The following is a 23,778-nucleotide window of genomic DNA, read 5'->3' as shown; positions in this document are numbered from 1 at the left end:
TCCTCCCCAGATGATTTATAAAAATGGAAAATAAAACTGGAGCTAAAATTGAACCTTGGGGCTCACCCCCGGAGATGCCCAAGAAACTGGACTTGTGGCCATCAGCAGAGAGACACCATGTTCTGTCTGCAAGGTAATTCCTGAACCACTCTACAGCCTTATCACTCACACTGATGTTATGGAGTCTATTCAACAGCAGCTGATGATCAGTAGAGTCAAAAGCCCTTGACAGATCAACAAACAGAGCGGCACAATATTGTTTTTTTTAAGGTGTTGATGATATAATTTATTACAGCAATAGCTGCTGTTATAGTATTGTGATCTAAAGCCAGACTGAGTTTCACACATGTTGTTGTCGGCCAAGAATTTTTCAATTGAATGTTTACTTGAGATTCTAGGATGTTGGTAAGAGTGGAAAGTTTTATATAGGCCGATAATTGTTTAAATCAGAAGAGTCCCCACCTTTTAATAAGGGGAGGACATAGGCTGCTTTCCAAATTTTGGGGATAAAATTGTCTGGAGACACTGATTAAAAATATGTGCAATGGGCATAGAAATAAGATCAGCCACGACCTTTAAAAAATAAGGATCCAGATTGTCAGGGCCAGGTGACTTTTTTGGATCAACAGCCTTCAAGACTTGAGACTGTATCCTTCCTTATTCAATGTGTGCTTGGTTCCATTCTTCTGCGATCCTGAATAGAAACACACTCCCCAAGCACTTTATTAGGAACCTCATACTAATGCTGGGTAGGTCCTCCCTTTATTCTCAAAGCAAACTCAGTTGTGGCTTGAATTCCACAAGACATTGGAGATTCTGGTCCATGCTGACATGACTGCATCACATCATTTCTGCAGATTTGTCAGCTGCTCCTGTTCAACCACATCCCAAAGGTGTTGGATTCAGGTGTGGTGAGTGGGGGGGGCACTGAAGTTCACTGGACTCATTATCATGTTCATGGGACACATATGGTCAGAAACAACACTCAGACGGGCTGTGACATACAGGCTCTTACACCACTACCAGCCTAAACCGTTGACACAAGGCAGGTTGGGTCCATGAATTCATTCTGTTGATGCCTACCATCTGCTGCCTCACCAGAAAGAGACCAAGCTAGGTTTCTCCATTCATCTGCTGTCCAGTTCTGGTAAGCCTCTAATTTCTGTTCTTGAATGCCAGCTGAGTTACCACGGCCTTTCTGTCAGCTCCAACTAGTCTGGCCATGCTCTTCTGACCTCGTCATTGTCATTTCCATCCACTGAACCGCCGCTCATTCAGATTTTTGATGTGAACATTAACTGAAGCTCCTGATATGTATCTGCACGACTTGGTGTATCTACCATTGGCAGACATACACATGACCACCTCTTATGTCCTAGACCTCTGTTTCACATGTAGGATCAGGACTGTTTTATCTATTTCATGTAACTGTAAAGTGGGGGAAAAGTGGTCCACTGCATGTCAATCTAGTCTCCTGGTTGGGAGTTGGGTGCAGGACTAAGCTCCAAAAAATCATCTTGTTACAGAAACCATTCAATCAGATCACACTTTATTTTCAGATTCCTCTGAAATTTGTCTTGCACTCCTATCATACCTAATATGAATGGTAAAAATATACATGAGTACACTAAAGTGTTTTATTTAGGTTTGCAATAAAATACTATGATGATCTACATGGAGGCAAAATGCCTTAAAATTCATTATTTTCCACATCATGTGACCTTAACCCCCCCACCCCCCAGCTTTGTTTGTTCTTTGACAGATTGTATGACACACAAATTTTAGAAAAACACGTGCCAAGAAATTATTGTAGTATTATAGAAAATATACTGTATGTTTTTTAAAGTAGGTTTTGTTACAAGGCAAAATACATTAGGAGAAATAACTGACATCCGCATCAACCTCTTATGAACTGAACTGCTAGTGGTTTTGTGAGTTTAATCCGAGTCTAGAGGAAATGTGAACGATATGATGAGGTCACTGACGGCTGAATTTGTGTAAAGTATATACACAGATATACATTTATAGTCAAAACACTATTATGAATATTTAAAAGAAAACAGATGGACACTAAATACCATGAACCCCTGTGCGTCAGCATCTCTCCACTGCGCTAAAAGTCTGTTATGGAGAGAAACAATCTGCTCTCAATATAAACACAAATAATAAATTTCAAAGCACTGTCAAACAACTTCACATTTCAGAACTTTTAAATATTGATAATTGACATTTTTATGCACAGTTTTATCATTATTAAGAAGATTAAGGCCACACAGTTTAAATAGACTGTTTGTATATTGCTTATAGTTACTGTAGCTGTTCCATTAAAAAACAGTTAATGCTGCTCCGTGCAGAGGACACTGTACAGTGTTAATTTTTCTGTGCAGGAATTGTCCATTAGTAAATGTCTGGCAGCTGGCTGTATTTCCTGTCCCAGTATCCACCAGAAAAGAGCCAGTCCTGTGAGTTATTGTGGGGGTTTTGTCCCTGTTGAAACCACCTGAAAACACAGCAGACACACACACTGGCATTCAGTGACACCAGACAGAAAATCAAAACTCACACAAATAACAGAAAGCAAAGAAGGAAGGTCAGGCATGCTTCGTCATGAGGTTATATATAAACTGCATGGTAGTTGACAGTTTTGGTTGTTTGTGTTTGACTAAAATGAATTTAGTATTGTTACATCCTTGGTGCATAAAAGCAAGGGGGGTGGGGTGGGGTGGGGTGGGGCGACTGAGTAATTCCATCTAGTGGCAGTGAGTGGAGCTACCATGGTGGTGGACAGGGGAGCAGATTAATCACAGTCTCCAAACAGTGACTCTCTGTCGTGTCCTAACAGAAAGCAGGACTCAGTCACAGATAAGATTTTAAATTTAGAGAGTAAGAAGTATTTAGAAACAATGAGACTGCAAGGTGACACGATCACATCACACATTTCAGGCACATCAGTGAAACAGCGAGCAGCTCTAACCTTGGACCCAGGGCAGGACTCCTTAACATCAAAGCGAGGATGCAACAGAAAAACAAGACAAGTGAAGAGAGGATGGATATTTAGCCAGAGCATTTCAAAGCAACAAAGTGAATGAAACAGTATAGAAAAAAATGATAAAATCACAGCATTAAGGACAGAAATTAGATTCAGCCATAATGAAAACTGCAGAGTAAATGTAAATTGTATGAATGCCACTCTTGGTATATTAAAAAGGACAATCTGGACAACATCCAGCCTTAATAAAGAAACAGCTTGACATTTTGGGAAATAATAACATAGTTGTTTTCTAGCTTTCTAGATGAGAATATTAACAGCACACTCATACATGTCTTTTAAATATGAAGCGACCATCAGTTGCTTGTTAGCTTAGCTTAGCATAAAGACTGGAAACATCAAGCCTGATGTTGTTAAAAGGTAACAAAGTAACCCTAACCCTAACCCTGTTTTTAAATCTGTACAAAAACTGAGCTGTAAAAACAACATGCCATGCTGACTGTCTATCCTGCTTCTGGTTGACTAAACTAAACTAAACTAAACTAAACTCAGAGAAGCTAACCAGCTGCTGGCTGTATCTTCATTTTAGCATAACAATATGAGAGTGGTGTCAATCTTCTCATCTAACGCTTGGTAAGAAAGTAAATAAGAATATTTCCTAAAATGATGAACTACTCAAAGAAACTAGATTTAGCCACAGCTATCACTTCATATAAAGTAAATGTAAGTTATTTGAATTTCAGTTCAGCTAAGCAAATTTAACAAATTGGAGATGACAGTGTTCCCCCTTTATTAATATTAAATATGAATTATTGTAATTTTATGGATGCTGATTAATTTTGTTGTCTTAATACTTCTTGGAACTGGTTGGTTCTTACGTGGTGTTTATTGCATACATTAGCCGATTACTTAAAGGCTTGTTTATTATGGAGAACACTTTGAATTGTCCAGTCTTCTAACAACCTCACCTGGTTTTCCACTCTTCATCAGCTTTGGAGCGGTTTTTGCGAGCAGCTCTTTGTTTTTCCTCAAGCCTCTTCTTCTCTTCACTGGCGAGATCTATTTGGTAATAATAACAATATTCAGATTGCAATGAGAGTATAAATCTATTTTATTTTCAGTTCCAGTATGTTGCTAACAATTATTACCGATGTCACCATTCTCCATGGCTCGTATGTCCGGTCTCAGCCTGCAGTCTGTCTGAGGAATGACTCCCTCCATCTCCTTATGCAGCTCGTTCAGCTGCATTGCAAAGGACGTGAAGCTGTACATCTGGAATGAAAGAAAAATTTGTATATTAAAACAATACAAAACACCTGCTAATTTTGAGATGACACTCTTGTGAATGCTTATGGTGTACATTGATGAGTCAGACCTGGGCAGAGTTGGCAGGTCTGGGGGCGATTCTCCAGAGCAGCTGGCTGCCAGGAATCATCTCCACAGTGTCTGCAGCTGGTGAAGGAACCTCCTCCTGATCCTCACTGCAACCCTGCAAACAGAAATAATGATGCACTGACAAGTCTAATTATCTTCTCTGCAAGATGCATTATTACTATGTGTTACTTTATTGACAGAATTGTGTTAATTATGGATGTTGGCAAAGATCTTTTGATATTATTTGACTTTATGTAGCTGGGCCTGATACTTTTCATCAACCCAGTCATCAAAGTGCATTAATCAAACTATGAATCATAATAACACACTGATGTGACTCCCTGCTGTTAAGGAGAAAAACAGGTCATACCGCTTTGCTCCCTTTTTTCTCTTCTGACCCTTTTTTGTCATTTTTCTTATGTGCTTCAAAAGCTGCAGGGTCGACAACATACAGGCACTCTGTCCATTTTCCATAGAGAGCACAAAGTTTCTTTTTGCTGTGGGAAAAAAAAAACACATAAACATACAAATAACCACAGGTGCAAACAAACACTACATAATGATTTCAGTCAGTTTTAGCTTCAGATAAACTTCCTAGCAAAAAAAGAAAAAGTTCCATGAGTCAAAATAAGCACTTTCATGTGTGGCTTCACACTGGTAGTTTTTAGAAAATTTCAAATGTAACAGTCCCAGATGAGAAGAAGTTAAAATGCCAGCGTCGCAGGCTCAGGCAACATCAGACATCAAGCTGAGTAAATACAGAAGATTTCCTCAGCTCTCTGCGTGTTATCAGCATCTCTTGTTGCAACATAACTTCCCCTGCTGTCATTTTATGTTCCCATATATCTGCATATCTCCCTGTGTGTCTCTGTATCTCATGTTGCATATTTAGTTCTCATGGTTATGCACACTGCTTGTGTCCAGTCATTCATGTTGAGTCATTGACTCTGTTGTGTTAGAAACTGCTTGTCCTCCATTTGTGACTGAACCATCTGCTTGTCTTTGTTTTTGTTAGTGTATCTACTCCAGTGACATGTTAGCTGCCCTCTCCATTTGTTGTCTTTTAATTTTCATTTTGCACTAAAGCCCACATCGTTCAAGAGATGGTTTTGATGGCAATGAATTATTAATTGGGTGAATTGTTAATTGATAATTTGCATGATAATTTGATTTTAAAAATGGGCTCTGATGCCTCACTTAAAGAGTTAGAAATTGGCTCAGTTTGCTGACCCTGCTTAATGTTTAAAATCCTGATTTACAAATGAAGCTTTTTAAACATCTTTTTGAATCATATTTGTTCTAAAATGTGGGAATAGGAAGGAATATGCTTTGGTTGGAATCAGTTAGATAAGTTAGCTCTATGACACTGACTGTCTCCCTTCTACTACTTTGGAAAACTTGTTGCAATATGCAAAAGGTGATAAATAATCCAGGGTGTGGTGTGAATTCTGAAGTTACTTCAATGCTGTCTTCCTATCACTTTGAGGAGTCTTCCTACAAACAACAGCTCATTATTTAAAAGAACATCATGCATCACTGTGGGCTGTACCTTTTATCCAGAATATATCCCTCAACCTTGTGCAGCTCTTTGCCAAAAAGGCCACATGGTTTGAAATTCAGGAAGCACCTTTCTCCAGTTCTAGGTGAAAAGAGAGAAAACAGAAAAACAAAATATTGACATCATTTTATCTGATGTGTGCTACTTGATAAATACCAGAATTTATGATCTTTAGATAAGTGTATATTTTTGTCCTCTTACCTGTGGTTGATCAACTCTACATTTCCATACTGCTCAATCCACAGCTGGCCCACAATGATGTTGTGAACACAACATGTAGGATTTGTCCATGTGTAGGCTTCATTGTACCTAGAGTAAAAAACAACAACTTAAGGAGACTGCGCAAGCTCAAAACGGTGATGTGTGATAAAGTCTACAGACCGCTCAAAGATAAACTTTGATGTAAGAAGTTCTTACTTGGGTAGCTCCAGTGTGATGATGCCTTTCGGCTCGGCTTCCACACTCTTGCCCCAGAACTTGAGTTTGGGGTAGATGGATCCATGAAACACAAAGTCTTGTTTCAGGCCCTCAGCGTGGAAGGCACTGACCGGTGGGTGGTGGCTCACCTGCTCTGATATGAGCCTGAATCCCAGATCCTCTCTATGAGACCAGGGAGACACAGGATCACAGTTGTGTTGCATGTCTGGTGAGTTCAGTTAATGTATTTTAGTATATAATTGATGAACGTGAACTGTATAATTCAACTTACCTGACCAGTTCATAAGTTTCTCCCAGCAGGGGGTTGAAGGGTTTACCTGTCCGCTCCCACTGGGAGGCCACAGCGGACACTGCAAACGCAGCCACACACTGCCAACAGCAGATTAACATACCATCACGCACAATCATATGCACTTAACTTACAAGGAAAGGTATAATACAGTTCAAATGTGGTTATATTTTATGCAGTTGAAGTAATTTGCACAGAATTTTTCCAGGATGTAATTGGAGGTTATCACCTTCATTCTCTCAACAGAGTCGGAGGAGGCGTTGGCCTGGTGGATGAGATATGTGTGCTCCATGTATTCTGTCAGACGTTGCAGGAAACTGAGGGGCTCGTTGAAAATCACTGGCATTGTAATCTTGGAGAGTTCCTGAAAGGCACATGAAGAGGAACGGAGGACCAAGGTTGCATTAAAGAGAAAAAATTACGGCCCTTTCCACAGCAATCCTTTGAAAGCGTAATATTCATGTTGACTGTTGAAAGGGCTCAAAGGAATTTTGATCTTCAAAGATCCTGTAACAGTGTATGTGCGTCATTTGTATGTCACTTTGGACGACTGCCAAATGAAAAAATGTAAATTGTAAATAGCATTGTGTCTTTTGTATCCATCTCTGTTTCAATAAGAAATAATACTTTAGAAATATTATTTTCAAATGTAGGATTAAAGGTTATAGGTGTTGACATTCCATAAAAGGATTATGGTGCAGGAACCCTTTCAACAGCTAATCTGGAAATGCAGGAACCTACATAGTAATATTCAGTAATATTCAACATGCTACAACACATTACATGTGTTTACTGAGAAGAAGTTACTGAACAAGGCTACAGCCATGCAAGTGGCTCTGTGGAGCTGTAGGTAGGTACAGTAGTGCTTTGAGCTAAACCTGGTTACAATCATAATGCTAATATCAGAGTGCTAGCATTATCAACTTGTTTGCAAAGAGTTGCTTATTCATGCGTCCAATAGTTGTGGAGCAACATTAGCATTGATTGAGGGTCATGTCTGTAGCCACTTGACAAATGCAAGTCCAAATTTCAATATTCTCTTTTAGCTCCGTTTTGGTCTCTACCAACTCCTGAAGGAAATATTTGGCTGTTTAGTTGCTAAATGCAGCACTACGTAAACCAGCTGGTCTCTAACAGTGTCTGTTTGCTGCAGAGCAGGTAGTGTACAGTAGGTTTTTTATTTGCTGAAAACACAAAAACGGCACTGTGAGAGCTGTGAGAGTGAATCAAAACAGCACTAAAGTTGCAGGCTGGACATCTAGACTGAAACTCACTATAAAGCTGACAGGACCTGCAGATTCAGGATCATCACTACAAACAACCCATTTCACCACATGTTCACACTGTCATTTCATGCACTGTTATTATGAAAATAGCATTAAACAGCTGAGAATATAATAACCCAAAGTATTCAAGAATTTCAAAATCTGACCTAGTGACTGTGCTAGATGAAAAGTTATGACATGGCAAAAATTATTAATTCAAATGAATTATCCTGAGGGGAACATGAATGTTTCATTTCATTTCATGGCAATCCATCCAATAGTTGTTGAGACATTTCACTAAAAACCAAAAATTCCACCCTCATAGTAGCCTGCAGAGGTCAGGGCATCATCAAAGTCAGTGTGTAGACTGACTGAAATCCTTAAAACATGAACGGCATTCTTACCATTCCAATGCAGTTCCTCAGGATACTCCATATGCTGAAGTCATTTCTTGAAAACATCGGTGCGGGTAGACTGGTCCTGAAATAACACACACATGAATACACAGATTAATTATCTCTCTATGATGTGTTAATATATTGACTTTGACTTTGTGCTATTGCTCTAAAAATAGACACTTTTAATTAGCGTAAATATACCAAACACATCTTGGCTGCAAGAGTCATTTCTTATTCAAATGAATAAAGCCAACAAAAGCCTTTAATATATTGTGTGACATCCTGGAACAAAGCCCAGAGAGACAATCACCACAGGTATCAAAGGTGGTCAGCAGACTTGGAATCATCCATCAGCAGCACTCACTCCCTTTTAGTCCAACAAAGACAGAGGATGAGCCAAGTCCAACGATCATTAAAGTTTACAGGTTGGAGTTTGGATAATATACTTAAAATCACAAGAATAAAACATATAATCCATGTCAAAATAACACAAGGGATTAACATAATGATTAAATTCAAAGTGCACTCCAAAGCTTCTTGAGGGATTAGCCAACATGGGATCATACTGCAGACTGATTATTGCATTACACTGTGACCTCATCAATATTTAACAGCTCTAACACAGAGCACCGTTCTTTCAATACAACTCTTTCTCCTGCCTTTAACAGGCTGGCCCTGACTCTAAATTATTCACAGTATGAAATGGAAAAACCTAAGGGAGGATATAAAAATGAAAAACAAAGATCACTGAGAAAACAGAACTCTCACAGCAGTTTTGGAAATATAACAGCATGACAGTCCTATTGGATCTATTATGGCGGGGAAAAAAAAGCAATAATAACAGTCTGATGTGACGAAACGAGCCCTTTGTTGAGTTTGTTCATCTTTTGATGAGAGGTGGATAAAAGCACAGGGGTTCAGCGGTCCATTTAGGAAACTGTGTGGGCATACAGCACCGCTGACCTATGCTTTGTGATCCCATTGGGCTGAGTCTCGTCCTTGTCGCCATGGTGATCCTCCTGCAACATGCTGGTGGGGCTGCTGCAAGGGCTGCTTAACATGACAGAGCCTTCGTCCTCCTCCTCGTCCTCCTCAAAGGAATGGCTGGCCACCGTCTCAAAGCCGCTCAAGGAGAGCTCTGAGCCCGATTCTAACAGAGACACACACATGGAGATGATTTAGTGTGACCACAAAGTCTTTTTTTAAAAACCAATTCCAAATGAAAAGGTGGCAAAAGCAGATAATTATGAGATAACAACTAAATGTTCACTAGATCGAGTGTTGCATTATGGGTTGTTCGGGTGACTTTCAGAGTTAATTGGATCTGAAAATGTTTCAGTTAGTGAAAACTAATCTTGACTTATAGTCAGTGTCATCCTGTTATGGGCCACAAAAATTCTAAAAAACAAGCAAACCATATCAAAAATGTTGATATATGCTATGTGTTTATGTAACAAAAAAAAGAAAACAGACAAAGATCAGCTGATTTATTATTACTGAATTTATATAGTTCCAAATATTGATATCTCTATTGGCCTCATTTTCATTATCAGATTCATGATATGGATCATTTTCATTAAAGCAGAAGGCAGAAAAATAAGATTTTTTTCCCCAGTTCTGCTTTATAAGTATTCAAAATGTTTGTCAATTCTGTTTATCCATTTAAGTATATATATCAAATATGTAGCTCTTTTTCTTTTTACATCAATTTCATTTGAAAGCAGGCTGCTTTATAAATAAAGGAAAAAAGATAAATTATTAATTATTATTACTCATTATTATTCATGAAAATAAAATAAAATAAATTCAGTCATGCTTAGCAACAATGAATGCAGACCTCCCATGCAGCTCTGTTATATTAGCACTTCATTTTTTTCATTATTTTCAGCCATGACATATCCATGTCAACTTCTTTTCATCCGTAGCGCTGGTTACACAAGATGTCAACACATTAGTATCTGATTTGATAGAAGTTTTTGTTTTTACTGATGAGGTTTAAATATGCAGAACTAAAAACAAGAGCAAACTCCAACAAGTGCAAAATGTTCTGTTTTGAAGACAAATCCTAAAGCTTCAGTCAGGCTCATTTTTGAAAATGTTACTACACCATGCAGGCTCTTCACACCAAAAACAAAGCACTCATGTGAAAATTCTTTTTTCAACACAACCAGGCAACACTGGATCTTACGTCACGCTTGATGAGCGGCAAACATACCAAAGACATTCACCGGCAGGAAAAAGTATTCCAGTGTCCTATAGGTGAATGACAGAGCAGTGAGTGTGAGCGGGAGCTTGTCACAGAATCTCCTGCATCTCCTCAGCGTGTTTGATAACTTGTCAACTCACCAGACACGGCGTCGTGGAACTCATCCTCACTGAGGGCACTCCGCGGTGAAGATCCCTTGACGACGGATTGCTCAAGTTCGTGGTGCTCCGTGGCCAGAGTCTGCAGCGCTTCAGAGAGGATCTTATTCTTCTCTACCTCCTGCTCCAATTTCAGACTGCGCACCTGAGCTCACCACACACACACACACACACACACACACACACACACACACACACACACACAGACAAAGAAAGAGATCAGTCACTCATAGAAACATAAACCAACATGAATTCTATCTTCCACATTTGATAACTGATGATAAATAAGTGTCTTTGTGGCTACCATATATTTATTCCACCTCTCGTTACAAACAGAAAACGAGCATGTGCATGACTAGACCAGCTGCGATGGCAGTGGGTCTGCAAATAAACAGCATGTTGACTGACTGATCCTCCTCTCTGCGCTGTCCTCTCATTATCAGACCCACAGAGGGAGAGAGAGATGGACATGGAGCTGAGAGGGATGAGCAATGTTTATCTGTAATGGGGGACAGCTGCCCTGATGCTGCCATCTCAAATGGCCTGCTGGAGAACATGATTCCCTGTTGAGGAGAGCGGATCAAATGAACGGGTAATGGACTCAGATATAAACCATTAACCAAACCTCCCTTTTACAGAAGACATTAGTTTTGATAATATGAAGATGTTCTCAATTTTTCAGCTGCACCTTTCTGACAAATATCACTTCACTGTTTCTATTGACGTGAACATACAAAGTTAGAGACCACTAAAGAGGCAGTGTTTTACTTTGGACTGTCAAAGAAACAAAAGAGGGAAAACTTATGGTAACTTATTACCATGGCCAGAGCAGGCGAGGTGAAGTGGGGAGAAAGTGCTGTATAAGAAAGACCACAGACCACTTGCTATTATTGAACTTACACTGAACTTTAAAAAGGAAATTCCTGCTGCTTGACCACTCCACAGGTGGTGCTGAAGTGCAAACCAGCGCTGCAGGAGCTGGAAGTGATTCAGTATCTTTCCCTCGCAGGGGGAATGAGAACAAACCCCGCTGCTTCTTTCAGACTGAGTACCATTGTGCGCAGACTGAGATATATTGTACATGTTTGAGTTATTCCTATTGAACCCAGGCTTATTCATGGTGAGCTCTGAGATTCTGTGAGCCTTTTTATCGTACGCTCAGCCTCTGCAGATCACAGTTCAAAAGGCTGCGCAGCTGAGCGATCGAGGCCCGGCCCAGGTGTAAACCCTGAAAGTGCTGGACTGGCTGTTAAACCGAGAACATTCAAATGGTTTTTGGCAGCCTCCGTGCACACCAGCAGAGCCGTCTCCTCTAAAGACCCCAGAGAAAATCAGCTGTCTTGTTTGTGAGATGAAGCTGTGTAAGTGAGTGTGAGTGGGAGGAGAAAACGAGGCAGTTCAGGTTCACATTATGACTGAGATGGATTTTTTTCCAACACCTAGTCATTTTAATAATTCAGGGTTTGGTATTAAACAGTTCTGTCCACATCTTAGTCTATGTTGACGTACAATATCATGTTAAATGCAGAAAATGACAGGCGTCAGGCAGGCAGAGTGGCATGTAAAACTGTAGACTGATTCTATATATTATCATGTCAAGGTGAACACGCTTGGATTTACATATTCAACAACTCAAGTGTGCATTCATTACTGCATTCAAACGCTGCGGTGAATCAGAAGCAGCTCTACTCTTTACCAGTTTAAATAACCAGCAGAGAGAAGACAGCAACTTATTCTCATTCTGATGTGACGTCCTGATTTGTTTCAGAAAAAACATGCTCACTCTTGAGACAGGAGATTAGGATACTGATGTAAATTAGATGTGCCCTGTTTGATACACACTGTAAATTTCACATATTATCAGTGTATGTTGCTTTAAATACACACATCTGTCTGTCTGACTGAAATATCTCAGCAGACAGTACAGTGCTTCAGACATTCATGGTTCCCAAAGGATACACTCTGCTGACTTTGGTCATCCTCTGTTTTTTCATCTAGTGGACAACAAACACTGCAGATTGACATTTGTGGTTTAGGGTGAAAAGCTTTCACAACTATTGGAAGAATTGTCATGAAATTTGGTACAGATGTTCACATCTTCAGCTGAACTGTAATAATTTTAACAATCCTCCGACTTTCCAATCTATCCAATGTGTTGGTTTATCTACAATATCTACTACACTACTTTATGTATATTGTAATTAGCAACTATTAGCTTGCTAACATGCTTAACTGAGATTGTGATCATGCAGGATTAAGCTGATGTTAGCATTTAGCTCCAACCACCACTGTAGGTAAAGACAGCCTCACAGAGCTGCTAGCATGGCTGTAGACTTGTTTTGTTTTATGATTTTTTTGTATTTAATTTGCTGGATTAAGCGAAACAGACAGTCCTGTCTGGTTGTTTTGTCCATAAGCACTTTCTAAATTTCACAACTGTTTTTCCCCCCGGAGAAATGTAATCTATTCGCTGAATCCTTCCATTACAATCAAATCCATTGAATCACACACAAAGAAAACCCATCTGACAGCTTATAATCACTACACTACACTGCGCTGCTTTCATAAGGAGGTGTGAATTGTGCCGACACTTTCTTATGAAACATGCTTTGTTTTTATATCTTATTCTGTAAAAACAACATGACTATATATTGGAGGGTCACAGGCAGTAAGGATCCTGTTGATTACAGTATTTATAACCTCCATTTTTTTAAATATTCAGTTCACTCAAATCACACATTTTCTTACATAGCCATGAAGATTCCTGTTTAAAAAACTTGTCTCGCAGAAACAATGTCCTGGTTACATAATCCACAGATGTCACAACAAACTACAGAGATTTTCACTAAAATCAATTTCACCTTCATTTCACTGGGTTGGCTGCAAAGATTATAGAGCTGAATATTTCTAAATGTATACACACAAAACCAAACCCAAAAAGTATCATACTTTATAATTTCAGTGAATTTACATAGTAACCTGTGTTCTGATATGTGGCGGGTAAAATACTGAAAATCAATGTTATAATAGACAAAAACTTGACAGGTGTTCAAACAAAGACACAAATCTGTCAACAGGAAGCAGGAAGCACTTACCCCTTCTTGTCTGGAGAAGAGGCTGAGACAGACACTGAGACTGGAACTGGTCTCACTGGACAACACACAGATTTCTTGCATTTTCTGTATGATGGAGGACGGAAAGCCTAAGGGGATAAATACACTGATGTTCAGGTTTTTAAGTGTTTTTCGTGCTCTCAGAAAAGCTACAACAAGCACAGCTAACCTCTGATGACAGAAACAAATGGTGCAGATTCTTAGTGTGTGTGTGTGTGTGTGTGTGTGTGTGGACAGGCTTGTTTTACTACTTGTTGTGTCCAAAAACCAGGTGCTCACTATACTTTTTGGGGCCAACAGCTTTGTAGGTGTTTGAAAGTTAAGACTTAGTTTTACAGTTAGAAGGGTTAGAATTAGGTTTAGGTTAGAGTCAGGGTTAAGTCAGGGGTTAAGGGATTAGGGAGTACGTCAATGGGTCCCCCCCAAAGATCGGTATACAAGGATGTATTTGGGTGTGTGTGTGTGTTAGAAAAAAATAATTGACAATGAAATAAAAGGTTTTACTTTCTGCCAGCCTGTCATTTTTCAGCATGGACAGGAAAGCTGCCACCTCCTTCTCCAGCTTCTTCTGGCTGGTCTCTGCTGCCTGGTTTCAAAGAGACAAGAGAAGATTTGTAGATGAAGAAAAGCAGCGTGGTGGTGGAGCTTTCTACTTCAGCAAAAGTCCTATGGATCATTATCCTTTGCTCTGTTATGACAGCTAATTATGGATTTTCTTTCTTTTGATTTAGAGGCACCTGTAGTGAGTCTGTTAACTCCCCAAGTGACACTACTTCTTCATCCTCCTCCTCCTCGCTGCCCTGCTCTTGGGAGCAGTAGTGTGTGCTATAAGCTGAGTGCTCCTCCAGTGCATCAAGCCATGCCTGAAAGACAAAAACAGATTTTTTTTGTTTCATGAAAACCAAACATATTACTGATTTATTCAACAGACTGTGACCTTGATATGGTGGGGAGTTTTGTGATATTTAGGTTAAAAGTTTTCACATTCCACGTGGGAAACTTTGCTTTTATTAGTCAAAGTAACAACTTGGAGGCAACTTGAAGTTACTCCTAGACATATTATATCAGAATCCTATATAAATCTAATCATAGCAATCTGCAGAGGCTTTAAAGAAATCAATTATTTTGTAAAGACAAAAATCAATCTCTTATTATTTATCAGTAAAAAGGAGTTGTGATATAAGATATTTGGGTGCTGACAACAGTTTACCTATATGTTTTAAAGGAGTACTTAGCTTAGAACAAACACTGTAAACAGGAGGACCAGCCTGACTCTGTCTGCAGGTAAATCTGTGCAAAAACTTAGGTATACAGAGACCAACCTCTTATTTCAAGTCATTATGGTTACATAAGCCAAGTGGCTGCTGGCTGAAGCCTTATGTTCAATGGACAGACATGAGAGTGGTATTAATCTCCTCATCTAACTCTCCACCGGAACAAGCACATTTCCTAAAATGTCAAACTACAGCTTTACTCAAAAGGACAGAGCAAAGATTTTTACTGACAAATTTAAAATATAATTAATCAAGCAACTATTGTTATTGTATTTGTAGCAAGTTATAAATATTGAAATCCAGTTAGGTAGAGTCGTAGAGTTAGCATCAGATAACTAAAATATTCAGCAACCAGCAGCTTGAAACTGATCTATCTCAGACTGCAAATTAAAATTTTGTTCTTTGTTGCTTTTACCTCTATGATAGTTACAGTAACTTGAGTTCAAACAACATTGTATTGCTTGCAACGTTGTAAACTTAACAAGCTAGCTGTGTAGCATGGTGGCTAATGGTAAAATCTGCTTTTCACCATGTTCAGACATGATAAACTGACTCAACTTTTTATCAGTCTCATTTACAATGTTTTTGATAAAATCATCAATTTTGAGATTTCAAAACTTAAGATTTGGCAACGGACTTTTCAGCTCCTTTAATACTTTGTCACAGGGCAGTAAGTGACATGGCAAAGAGGTGGAACCTGACTGGCTCTCCTGTGTTCATCCGGGCACTGATGGTTCTTCACAGGTAGAGCCCTCCAGAACAACAACTAAGAATGATTTTGGAGACAAAAGCCTTGCAAAATGACAAAATGCATACGGATGCACCTACACAGAATGTTAATAATTTGTCAGAGTGAGTCAGGAGTGTTTGAGGTTACTGCCAGAGGAGAAATAAAACTTACTTTTCTCGCTGCCTCTGGGTTGTCTTTAGGCGATACCTTGAAGTGATGCACACTGTCATCGAAGCACTTGAGGGTAAAAAAGCAGCAATCTTTGGCTCGGATCTGTAAATAAGAACATCAAAAATAATGCCTTGTGAAAAAGTTACACACACAAATTCAATACAGCCATTAAAAGGCCTGAGTTCAGTAAATGTTTTTCATAAATATTGGCTTACCAAACAGTGGGCATGTGTCAGGGACTTGCAGCCTTGCCTTCTGACATTAGAAGCTGCATCGGACCTTAATGTGAAAAAAAGAGCTGTTTTTCTGAGGTCGTTTCTTTTGCAGGCTGGAGCCTTACTTTTGTAAATAGAGGATTTTCAAATTTTCAAATTACAGTATAAAAAGACATAATCCTTTTATTTTCATCTAATTCATCTGTAACCTCCAGCAACTGTCTAATCAATGGTGGAAGCGGAGATCTTTCCACATGCCTGATTCAAGGAGCACAGACAAGGTAAGAGATGACACCTACTGTTTTGAGTACCAGGATAAAACCCCATCCTGAAGGACGATCCAGTAGGAACGCCAGCCAAAAAATCTGGAGCTCTGCAGGATGAGGAGAGAAATTATTAGCAGTTTGGTTTTCATTGATTTCTATTATTGTTCAGTGTTTTTATTATTTATTTTAATGGTGGCAGAGAGTGCACAGCTTGAGAGAACACAGTAAATTGGAAATGCATTCATGAATTTGACTATACTTATGCTGCATTTGGAAACACATTGCAAATGCTAAGAACACAGCAGATACAAAAAAGCTGTAATACACACATGAGCAAACTATGCTGAGGTTTGTTCTTTCACTGATTAGCTCTGCAGGTAGTGAGAATTAAGCACATTTTTTGGGTTTCCCAGTTCTCTGGTCACGTAATTTGGAAACTGGCATAATTTCCTTTTTCAGTCTTTTAAATAGCACTCACATCAACATCCAACTGATAATTACAACTGAGGCTATTTTCAGCTGTGGATTAATACACATTTGGTGTGCTGGTATTTTTAGCATCACGATGAGGACGCTGTAAATAGGACTCAGTCAAAATTACCTACAGTGGCTATGTTCATCATGATGAGTGAATGTTCCTCAGTGAAACAGTGGCTCATTTATGTGTTCTGAATAGTTTCTGGATAAGAGCAGAGCTCTGTGGCACAGAGGAATACACTATCTATCAGGTTACAGTTCATTGTTGGCTTTGTATCTTTAAAGCTGCTCTAATCAATAGTTTTCAGTTCCCAATGGATCACATCTGAAGGGAACTGCAGATAACCGTCTCTGGGGTCATCACTAATAGCTCCCTTTTACACATCCTGGTAGTCATGTTTGAACATCTTTTAGCTCATTGTTTTAGTTTTCCATCTAGAAATTTCACAGTTTCAGTTCACTCTCACCACTTTTGTAGCATTGTTTTTTTTTCAGTCTGCAGCAGGCAGCTGCTCTCTGAAGAAAACCAAGTACACACTATCTGCTCAGCATAAAATAACAAACTGACAAAGTTAGCGTTAGTGATTGGCTGTCAATATCTCTCTCAGGAGCTGGTGGAGAGGTTTCTTCAGTTCTTCACTTCAGAACTGAAGAACAAAGTCCAGTTGCCTCTAATTCAGGAAGTATTTCATATTCACACAGAACTTACCCAGATTAGGAAATAAGAGACAATACATAATAATATATACACTATGCCATTAAGCAGTTTCCACTGGTTGACGATAATACTAACTATGGCCTTTGTAAGCTTTTAGCTTAGTTTCTCTAAATTAAACCATCATATACTCTGTTGGCTGCAGCTGTGGTTAAAAGGCTTCATTCAAAGGCAAACAGGAGGTAACAGGAGGTCCCTTTAAGAGCAGACACAGGTGTCAGTAACGACTCTGATGATGGCTGCATTCATTAAGTCTTCATTGAGATTATTAGTAACACCTGTGCTCAAGTCAAAATGTGTACTATCACACTACATATGGTGTGTTTAAAAGTGTGTGCGGATTATTCGTTAGCTTTCATGACTTTCTGCACAACAGCTTCCCATCACTGTATGTCACTGAGCCTGCGGTATCTCAGTAAAGCTTGGTACTACCTTATATTGCTGATGTGATCGTCATTGTGCTGCCTGGGAATTATGTCACAGGTCACTGACCCAACATTGTCCTGACATTCCTTGAGGCAGTAAACTCGTCACTGCCCAAATCCAATTCACTGTGTAGTGATGCACTACCTACTGAACTAGGATTAAAACACATTTTCAAGAACCTCTCTGATTTCTTTTTAAGGTTATTTATCAGAATAAAAGAAAAACTATATGTAGAACATAGTATATGTGTATATACGTGTGTGTATATACTGAATGTATGTATATAATTTATAATGTGCATATATGTATTTAAAACATTAAGGGCAGTGAGAGTTTTATCCTTAATTTTTTCACGAACACAAAATAATTAAGACAACATTCACTCACACATTGAACAATGTCTGATGTGATAATAGCCCTAATTAAATCCTAATCAAATTGTTGAGTATATTATCTCCATCTTGCTTGTGCTTTCTAAATCTGTGATTGCTTGTCTCCTTTCAGCCACCATAGTTAAGAATTCCCAGAGTTTACCTTCCACAGGAGTCCCTCGTACTTCTTGACATGGCGGGTCATACCCTGCAATGCACGGATGATAAACATGGATGATTCTTTGAGTGAAAAACAATCAAAGAACAAATCAAAGTAACTTTAGGAAGTCGACTATCAGCTGAGCACTCACTCGATGAACGCTGCCTTCAAGGACCTGCTTCATTGCTGTATCGCTGGCCAGGTCAAACACTGTCTGGCCTGCGAGTTATGGACAGACAAGACATGCAGGCTTTAGCACAACAGAACACACATATACACTGGGGGAAATGTACTGGATGATTGAACAATATTTAGAGGCTACTGCCAACTGTTTTAATATCAAAGAGTCATTCACATCTAAACCAGCCCCAGCTTGTGCCTCTGGTGTAACCATCATTGATATGTTTTTTGCAGTGATAATAATGTTCAAATGATAGAAATCACAGCTTTGTTTTGGCCAAAGTAATTACTCAGTCAGTTGCTCTCTCTGTTTGGGTGAAGAAATGGAGACAAACTTTATGAGTTATAACTGTCTCTCATTCAACACAGAAATATATATATATTTTTGGTACCCTAGACGTCTTTGAGGAGTGTAGAGATGTATGGTTAATAGAAGGTGTTGTTGCAGAACATCATGATGTCACAGTGAAATTGACCTTTGACCTTTTGGACATAAAATGTCATCACTACATTTGTTTGAAATGTTGTCAGAATTAGTGATGAATTGAAAGTCCTGATAGGCAAGTCTCGCCACTTGGCAGAGATCTTGGCAACTTCTGGGCAGTTATTTCAGGCTAACAAGACCAGGCCCCCTGCACTTTTGAAAGTCACCCTGAAATAAGAAATGCATGTGTACAATCACTATTTCACAGAAAACACTTAAAAATCTAACAGCTTTTTCCCAAAATAAGGTTTAAAGTACTGCAAATGGATTTTTGTGCCAGATGTAATAAAAGCATTCCTGATAGATCACATTCACAAGACATGAGGTCAGAGTGGCCCTGACGTTTGTTCTCTAACCACTAAAATCAAATGAGTTCATTTCTGAGTCAAAGTAAACGTTTAAAATGTCCAAATTCCAAGAAATTCCCTAAAGATGTTCCTGAGATCTCACATTTAGGAGAATGGGACAGGCAGGGAGACAGACAGGCAGACAGACAATCCAAAAACAGTACCTCTGGCAATGGCTGTCAGAGACATAAATATAGAATCTTCCCGGCCTTATCCTTTAATGACAGGAATCATTATAGGATAAGGCCGGCAAGATGGCTGACGGTCCTTACCATTCTTGTTCTTGATGTTGGGACTGGCTCCGCTCTTGAGAAGCTTCAGGGCACACTGCTTCTGGCCCCGATAGGCTGCACAGTGCAGAGGAGTGTTACCAAGCAGATCTGTGCAGTTGATGTCTGGAGGCTTCTTCCTGCTGAGCTACAGCAAACACACAGAACAAAAACAGATGGGTTGTCTGGACCCAAGTGTCCTGCCGGTCTTTATTATTCTGCAAAGAACCGAAGCATGACTCTTTGGTGTCTCACACTGTGACCAACAGCTGGAATAGTTAAGGCAGCTAATGGCTTTCCAAAACTTTACTCCCACTACTCATTTTCTGTGTTTGAAGAGTCTTTTTCACCAGAGCTTTTTCCCAATGAGGTTTTCAGTGTCATTTCTGTTGTTGTTGTCACAGACGCTCAAAGGGCGTGAATATGTGAAGAAATTTGAGAGTATAACTAGTCATTTCAGGTATAAATAAATCTGAACTGAATTTAAGATTCGAAAGCACTCCCTTTTGCCCACCAGATTATAATTACCCTGAATTAGCTCAAGATATTTGACATTATTAGTCAAGATGTATGATGTGAAGTACATGTTTGATAAGAGTTTTGGATCAGGTACGGGCACTAACCAGTTGAGTGAGAGTTGAAAGGTCTCCTTCTCGTGCGGCCTCCAAGAGTTTCTCCTCCAGTTTCCTCTCCTCTGTTCTTTCAGCCGCTGGTATCAGTACAAGCATGAGGCGTTCAAGAAAAAAAATAATTATTTCAGACTGTATATTACATAAGCAATTTGTATGAACAGATATTAAAACATTCAACATGGAGATTTATAACAATATGTTTTCATTAAATTTCTTAGATGACAACATGTCTCTCTCACCTTCCAACATGCTTCTGATCTCTGCATTTTGAGTGACATCTTTGGGAATCTGTGCTGTCCCATTGATGACAGTAGCGCATGCATCATAGTGCAGCAGCAGCATGACAACCTCCTGATCAATACGTGATTGATTGATTGATTGATTGACTGAATGGATGAATAAATGCATGCACAAAATCATACTATCAACCAAGAGACACAAAGATTAGAAGGAAACTGAAAATATGAGTGGAAATATAATGACAGACTAAGGTACCTTTCTTCCTGTGAAGGCAGCTTTGTGCAGTGGCGTATCTCCGATATTATTGGGCAGGTTAACATCTGCCCCCGCCTGCAGAGTGTAACAACACACTCATTACCTATGTAGTTGTTCCAAAACCTACAGTATGTTGTCACAGGATCAAAAGTCTACAAGAAGAGAAACTCTACCTTCAGCAGTTCCTCTACCACATCTTTGTGTCCAAAGTAACAAGCCAAGTGGAGAGGCGTCCATCCCAGGTTAGACTTACTCTTACCTGAGAAAACATCACACACTGCATTATACCAACAGACTATGACTGACATTATTCCCATGTGGTAATCATGTACCTTTGCAGTTGATGTTGATCAATGTCTCCTCCCTGATCTTGGACATGAGGAGCTTCTGAATCCCGGTCAGATCTCCATTCCGGGCACAGTGCAGGAACTGCTCCTCTGGCTCCAGCTCCTCCATGGACCTCTGCAGAGAAAACAACAAGCAATGGCACAAACTGATGCTTTTCTACTGCTGTGACTCAACTATAATTAAAACAATACTGTCATGAGGACACATTTTTATGAGTAGCAGCACAGTTAATCTTTTCTAGAGGCAACATATAAGAAAATATTACAGGAAAAAAAAGACTATATCCCTGTTAAAGGGACACTCCTGCAATTTTAAGGGATTCAAAACAGACAGATTTAAAAATAATTGTCAAAACTGAAGCAGAAGAGGCCAAGGTATTGTGACTTTTCAAACTCCAAAAATCCTTAATCACAGTGCAGTTGAATACAGTCTTTCATCAGTCTCTATCTGCCTGGTAAACACCTACGTGTGTTTCTAGTGTTTCTAATACAGGTTTTCAGCTAAAAATGTGTCGTCTCCAAATCCTAGCAAAAATAACCCTGATGACATCACAACGCCATGACATCATCAGGGTTATTTCGTCAGATATTATACAACTGTTTTTTACAATTCTTAGTGCTCGCTGTGCTGAGAAAACAGCACGCAGTGTGTGTAATCGGTGGACTGCACCTTTAAGAACCTTCCCCAGTGTTCAGACTGGAGAAGCTGCAGGAGTTTAAATTGCTTAATAAGTCATCATACTTTGTTGTTTAGGACACATGATGAAAAAGTCACAAGAGTTTCTTTTGTCAGGTGGTGGGGGAAAAGTGGAGAGACAGGAAATCAAAGTTATTACAAAAGTCAGTCAGTCACCAGAACAGTCTAACAGGAAGGAAACAAGTCCTCCCTCTCCCCTTTACACAGCCCGAGTCCACATGACATTTCTGTATTTGCATTCGAAACATTGGTATGCAGGGACAAAAAAGAGAAAGCCTACTTTATGCAACGTTATGGACATGGTCATGTGACTATAAGGAAGGATTAATAAACCACACTGACAAGAGACGACAAATCAGACAGTGTCACTGTGACGTCTGCAAGGCAGAGAGACTGGCTCTTAAACAGGTTTACCTGGGATTGTTAAGCATGTGACAGTAACGGTTATTCAGCCTGTCTTTCCACTGTTCTGATCTGATATGTCCTCTGACTTTTGTTTGGGTTCTGACACTTTTATTTTTTTAACTACAAAATGTCTGATTCAGTACAGGCAAACAACTTTAATAACCAAATTTAATGGTTCCTTTAAAAATGCTTAATAACGCTGTGTTTATGTAAAAAATGAGTAAGAGCCGATATATCACTATTGAGTTTTTTCAAATGCTAAAATATGGATATCAGTATTATTTGGCTGAAATTATTAATTATTTGACTCATTGACTCAAATATCTATTTATTGAGCAAAAACAACAAAGATTTCCTTGTATCCCCATGAATCCAAAGTTACACAAGAAAAAGCTCAGACGAGAGAAAAGTCCAAATCAATGAATACAAACTTGTGTAGAGTAACTTTTACTTTTCTTCTTTTTCGCTCCCATTAATCATCTCACGGCCCCTCAGATTTGTCTTGTGACCCTTTGAGAGGGCCTGATCCCTAGATTGAGAACCACTGATATGGACTAGAAAACTGTATACAAAGTTTATACAACTGTAAAAATGCTACTTACACATTGCTACATCAGTATTAACAAATGTGATAACATATCAGTCAGAAGGGACATGTTTGAAGAACAAATCCTTTTTCTTACATTAATACATTACATTACATTTAATTCCTGTGTACTTTTACATAAGTAGGATTATGAATGCAGGACTTTTACTTGTAATGGAGTAGTGAATAGTGAATACTTTACAACAAACATATGGATTAATACATCTTAACAGTCTTGGAACATGAAATCATTGTATATAATATATTATATGATACAAATGCTCGGCTTGCCCAGATCCTCTCAGTTATAGGGTAAACGTGTGATGTAAATTCAGGTTTCTGTCTGTAGCAGCTGTGACCGGGTGTCAGGAAACAGGCTGCTGTGTCATTAGAATAAAACAGAGCGATCAGCGAGTAAGATAAACAGCGAGCCACACACTTACTGCTTCAACTAGTCCAGTCCTGTGAGGTAAAACCCAGAGCTGCTGTCACACGGGCCCTCGGTGAGGCTGCATGTGATGATTTAAGCCCCTCTGAGCTGATTCCTGCTGCTCTACAGAAGCGGCGCGCCGCGTACCAGCAGACACATCTCACCGTCACTCACACACCACACATTTCTCATTTACCGTCCTCAACCGACGCTGAGCTGACCGATGGGGAAATACAGCTGTCTGTGTCACACACTCATACGCACACCTCTGTTTTCTGTTTACATTGACATCAGCTGATCTCCGTACAACGGA

General features: G+C 39.3%; 1 protein-coding gene across 3 annotated transcripts; it reads right to left on the bottom strand.

Moving 5' to 3' along the window:
• Positions 1 to 1,532: 1,532 nt before the first annotated feature.
• osbpl1a (oxysterol binding protein-like 1A) lies at positions 1,533 to 23,756 on the bottom strand. 3 transcript variants are annotated; one of them, XM_018670316.2, is made up of 29 exons: positions 23,479 to 23,756; positions 21,333 to 21,462; positions 21,174 to 21,259; positions 21,001 to 21,075; positions 20,745 to 20,856; positions 20,497 to 20,582; positions 19,877 to 20,021; positions 18,745 to 18,812; positions 18,597 to 18,641; positions 16,478 to 16,551; positions 16,179 to 16,242; positions 15,964 to 16,065; positions 14,526 to 14,651; positions 14,293 to 14,374; positions 13,771 to 13,877; positions 10,658 to 10,820; positions 9,275 to 9,461; positions 8,318 to 8,393; positions 6,878 to 7,012; positions 6,631 to 6,728; positions 6,339 to 6,521; positions 6,123 to 6,230; positions 5,913 to 6,002; positions 4,734 to 4,860; positions 4,365 to 4,478; positions 4,138 to 4,261; positions 3,958 to 4,048; positions 2,975 to 2,995; positions 1,533 to 2,500 (listed from the first exon to the last, which is right to left on the bottom strand). In XM_018670316.2, the coding sequence occupies exons 2-29, from the start codon at positions 21,454 to 21,456 to the stop codon at positions 2,398 to 2,400; spliced, it is 2,916 nt and encodes a 971-aa protein (XP_018525832.1). In that variant the 5' UTR covers positions 21,457 to 21,462; positions 23,479 to 23,756; the 3' UTR covers positions 1,533 to 2,397. The 3 variants fall into 3 exon arrangements, with proteins under 3 accessions (XP_018525832.1, XP_018525833.1, XP_018525834.1); XM_018670317.2 differs by lacking the exon at positions 2,975 to 2,995; XM_018670318.2 differs by lacking the exons at positions 21,333 to 21,462; positions 23,479 to 23,756 and having other exon boundaries at positions 20,745 to 20,891; positions 21,174 to 21,222.
• Positions 23,757 to 23,778: the final 22 nt, after the last annotated feature.

Source organism: Lates calcarifer, linkage group LG17 (assembly GCF_001640805.2).
Source record: "Lates calcarifer isolate ASB-BC8 linkage group LG17, TLL_Latcal_v3, whole genome shotgun sequence".
Lineage (NCBI taxonomy): Eukaryota > Metazoa > Chordata > Actinopteri > Centropomidae > Lates > Lates calcarifer.
The sequence above is the reverse complement of the archived record's forward strand: the minus strand, read 5'-3'. Positions and strand labels throughout refer to the sequence as shown.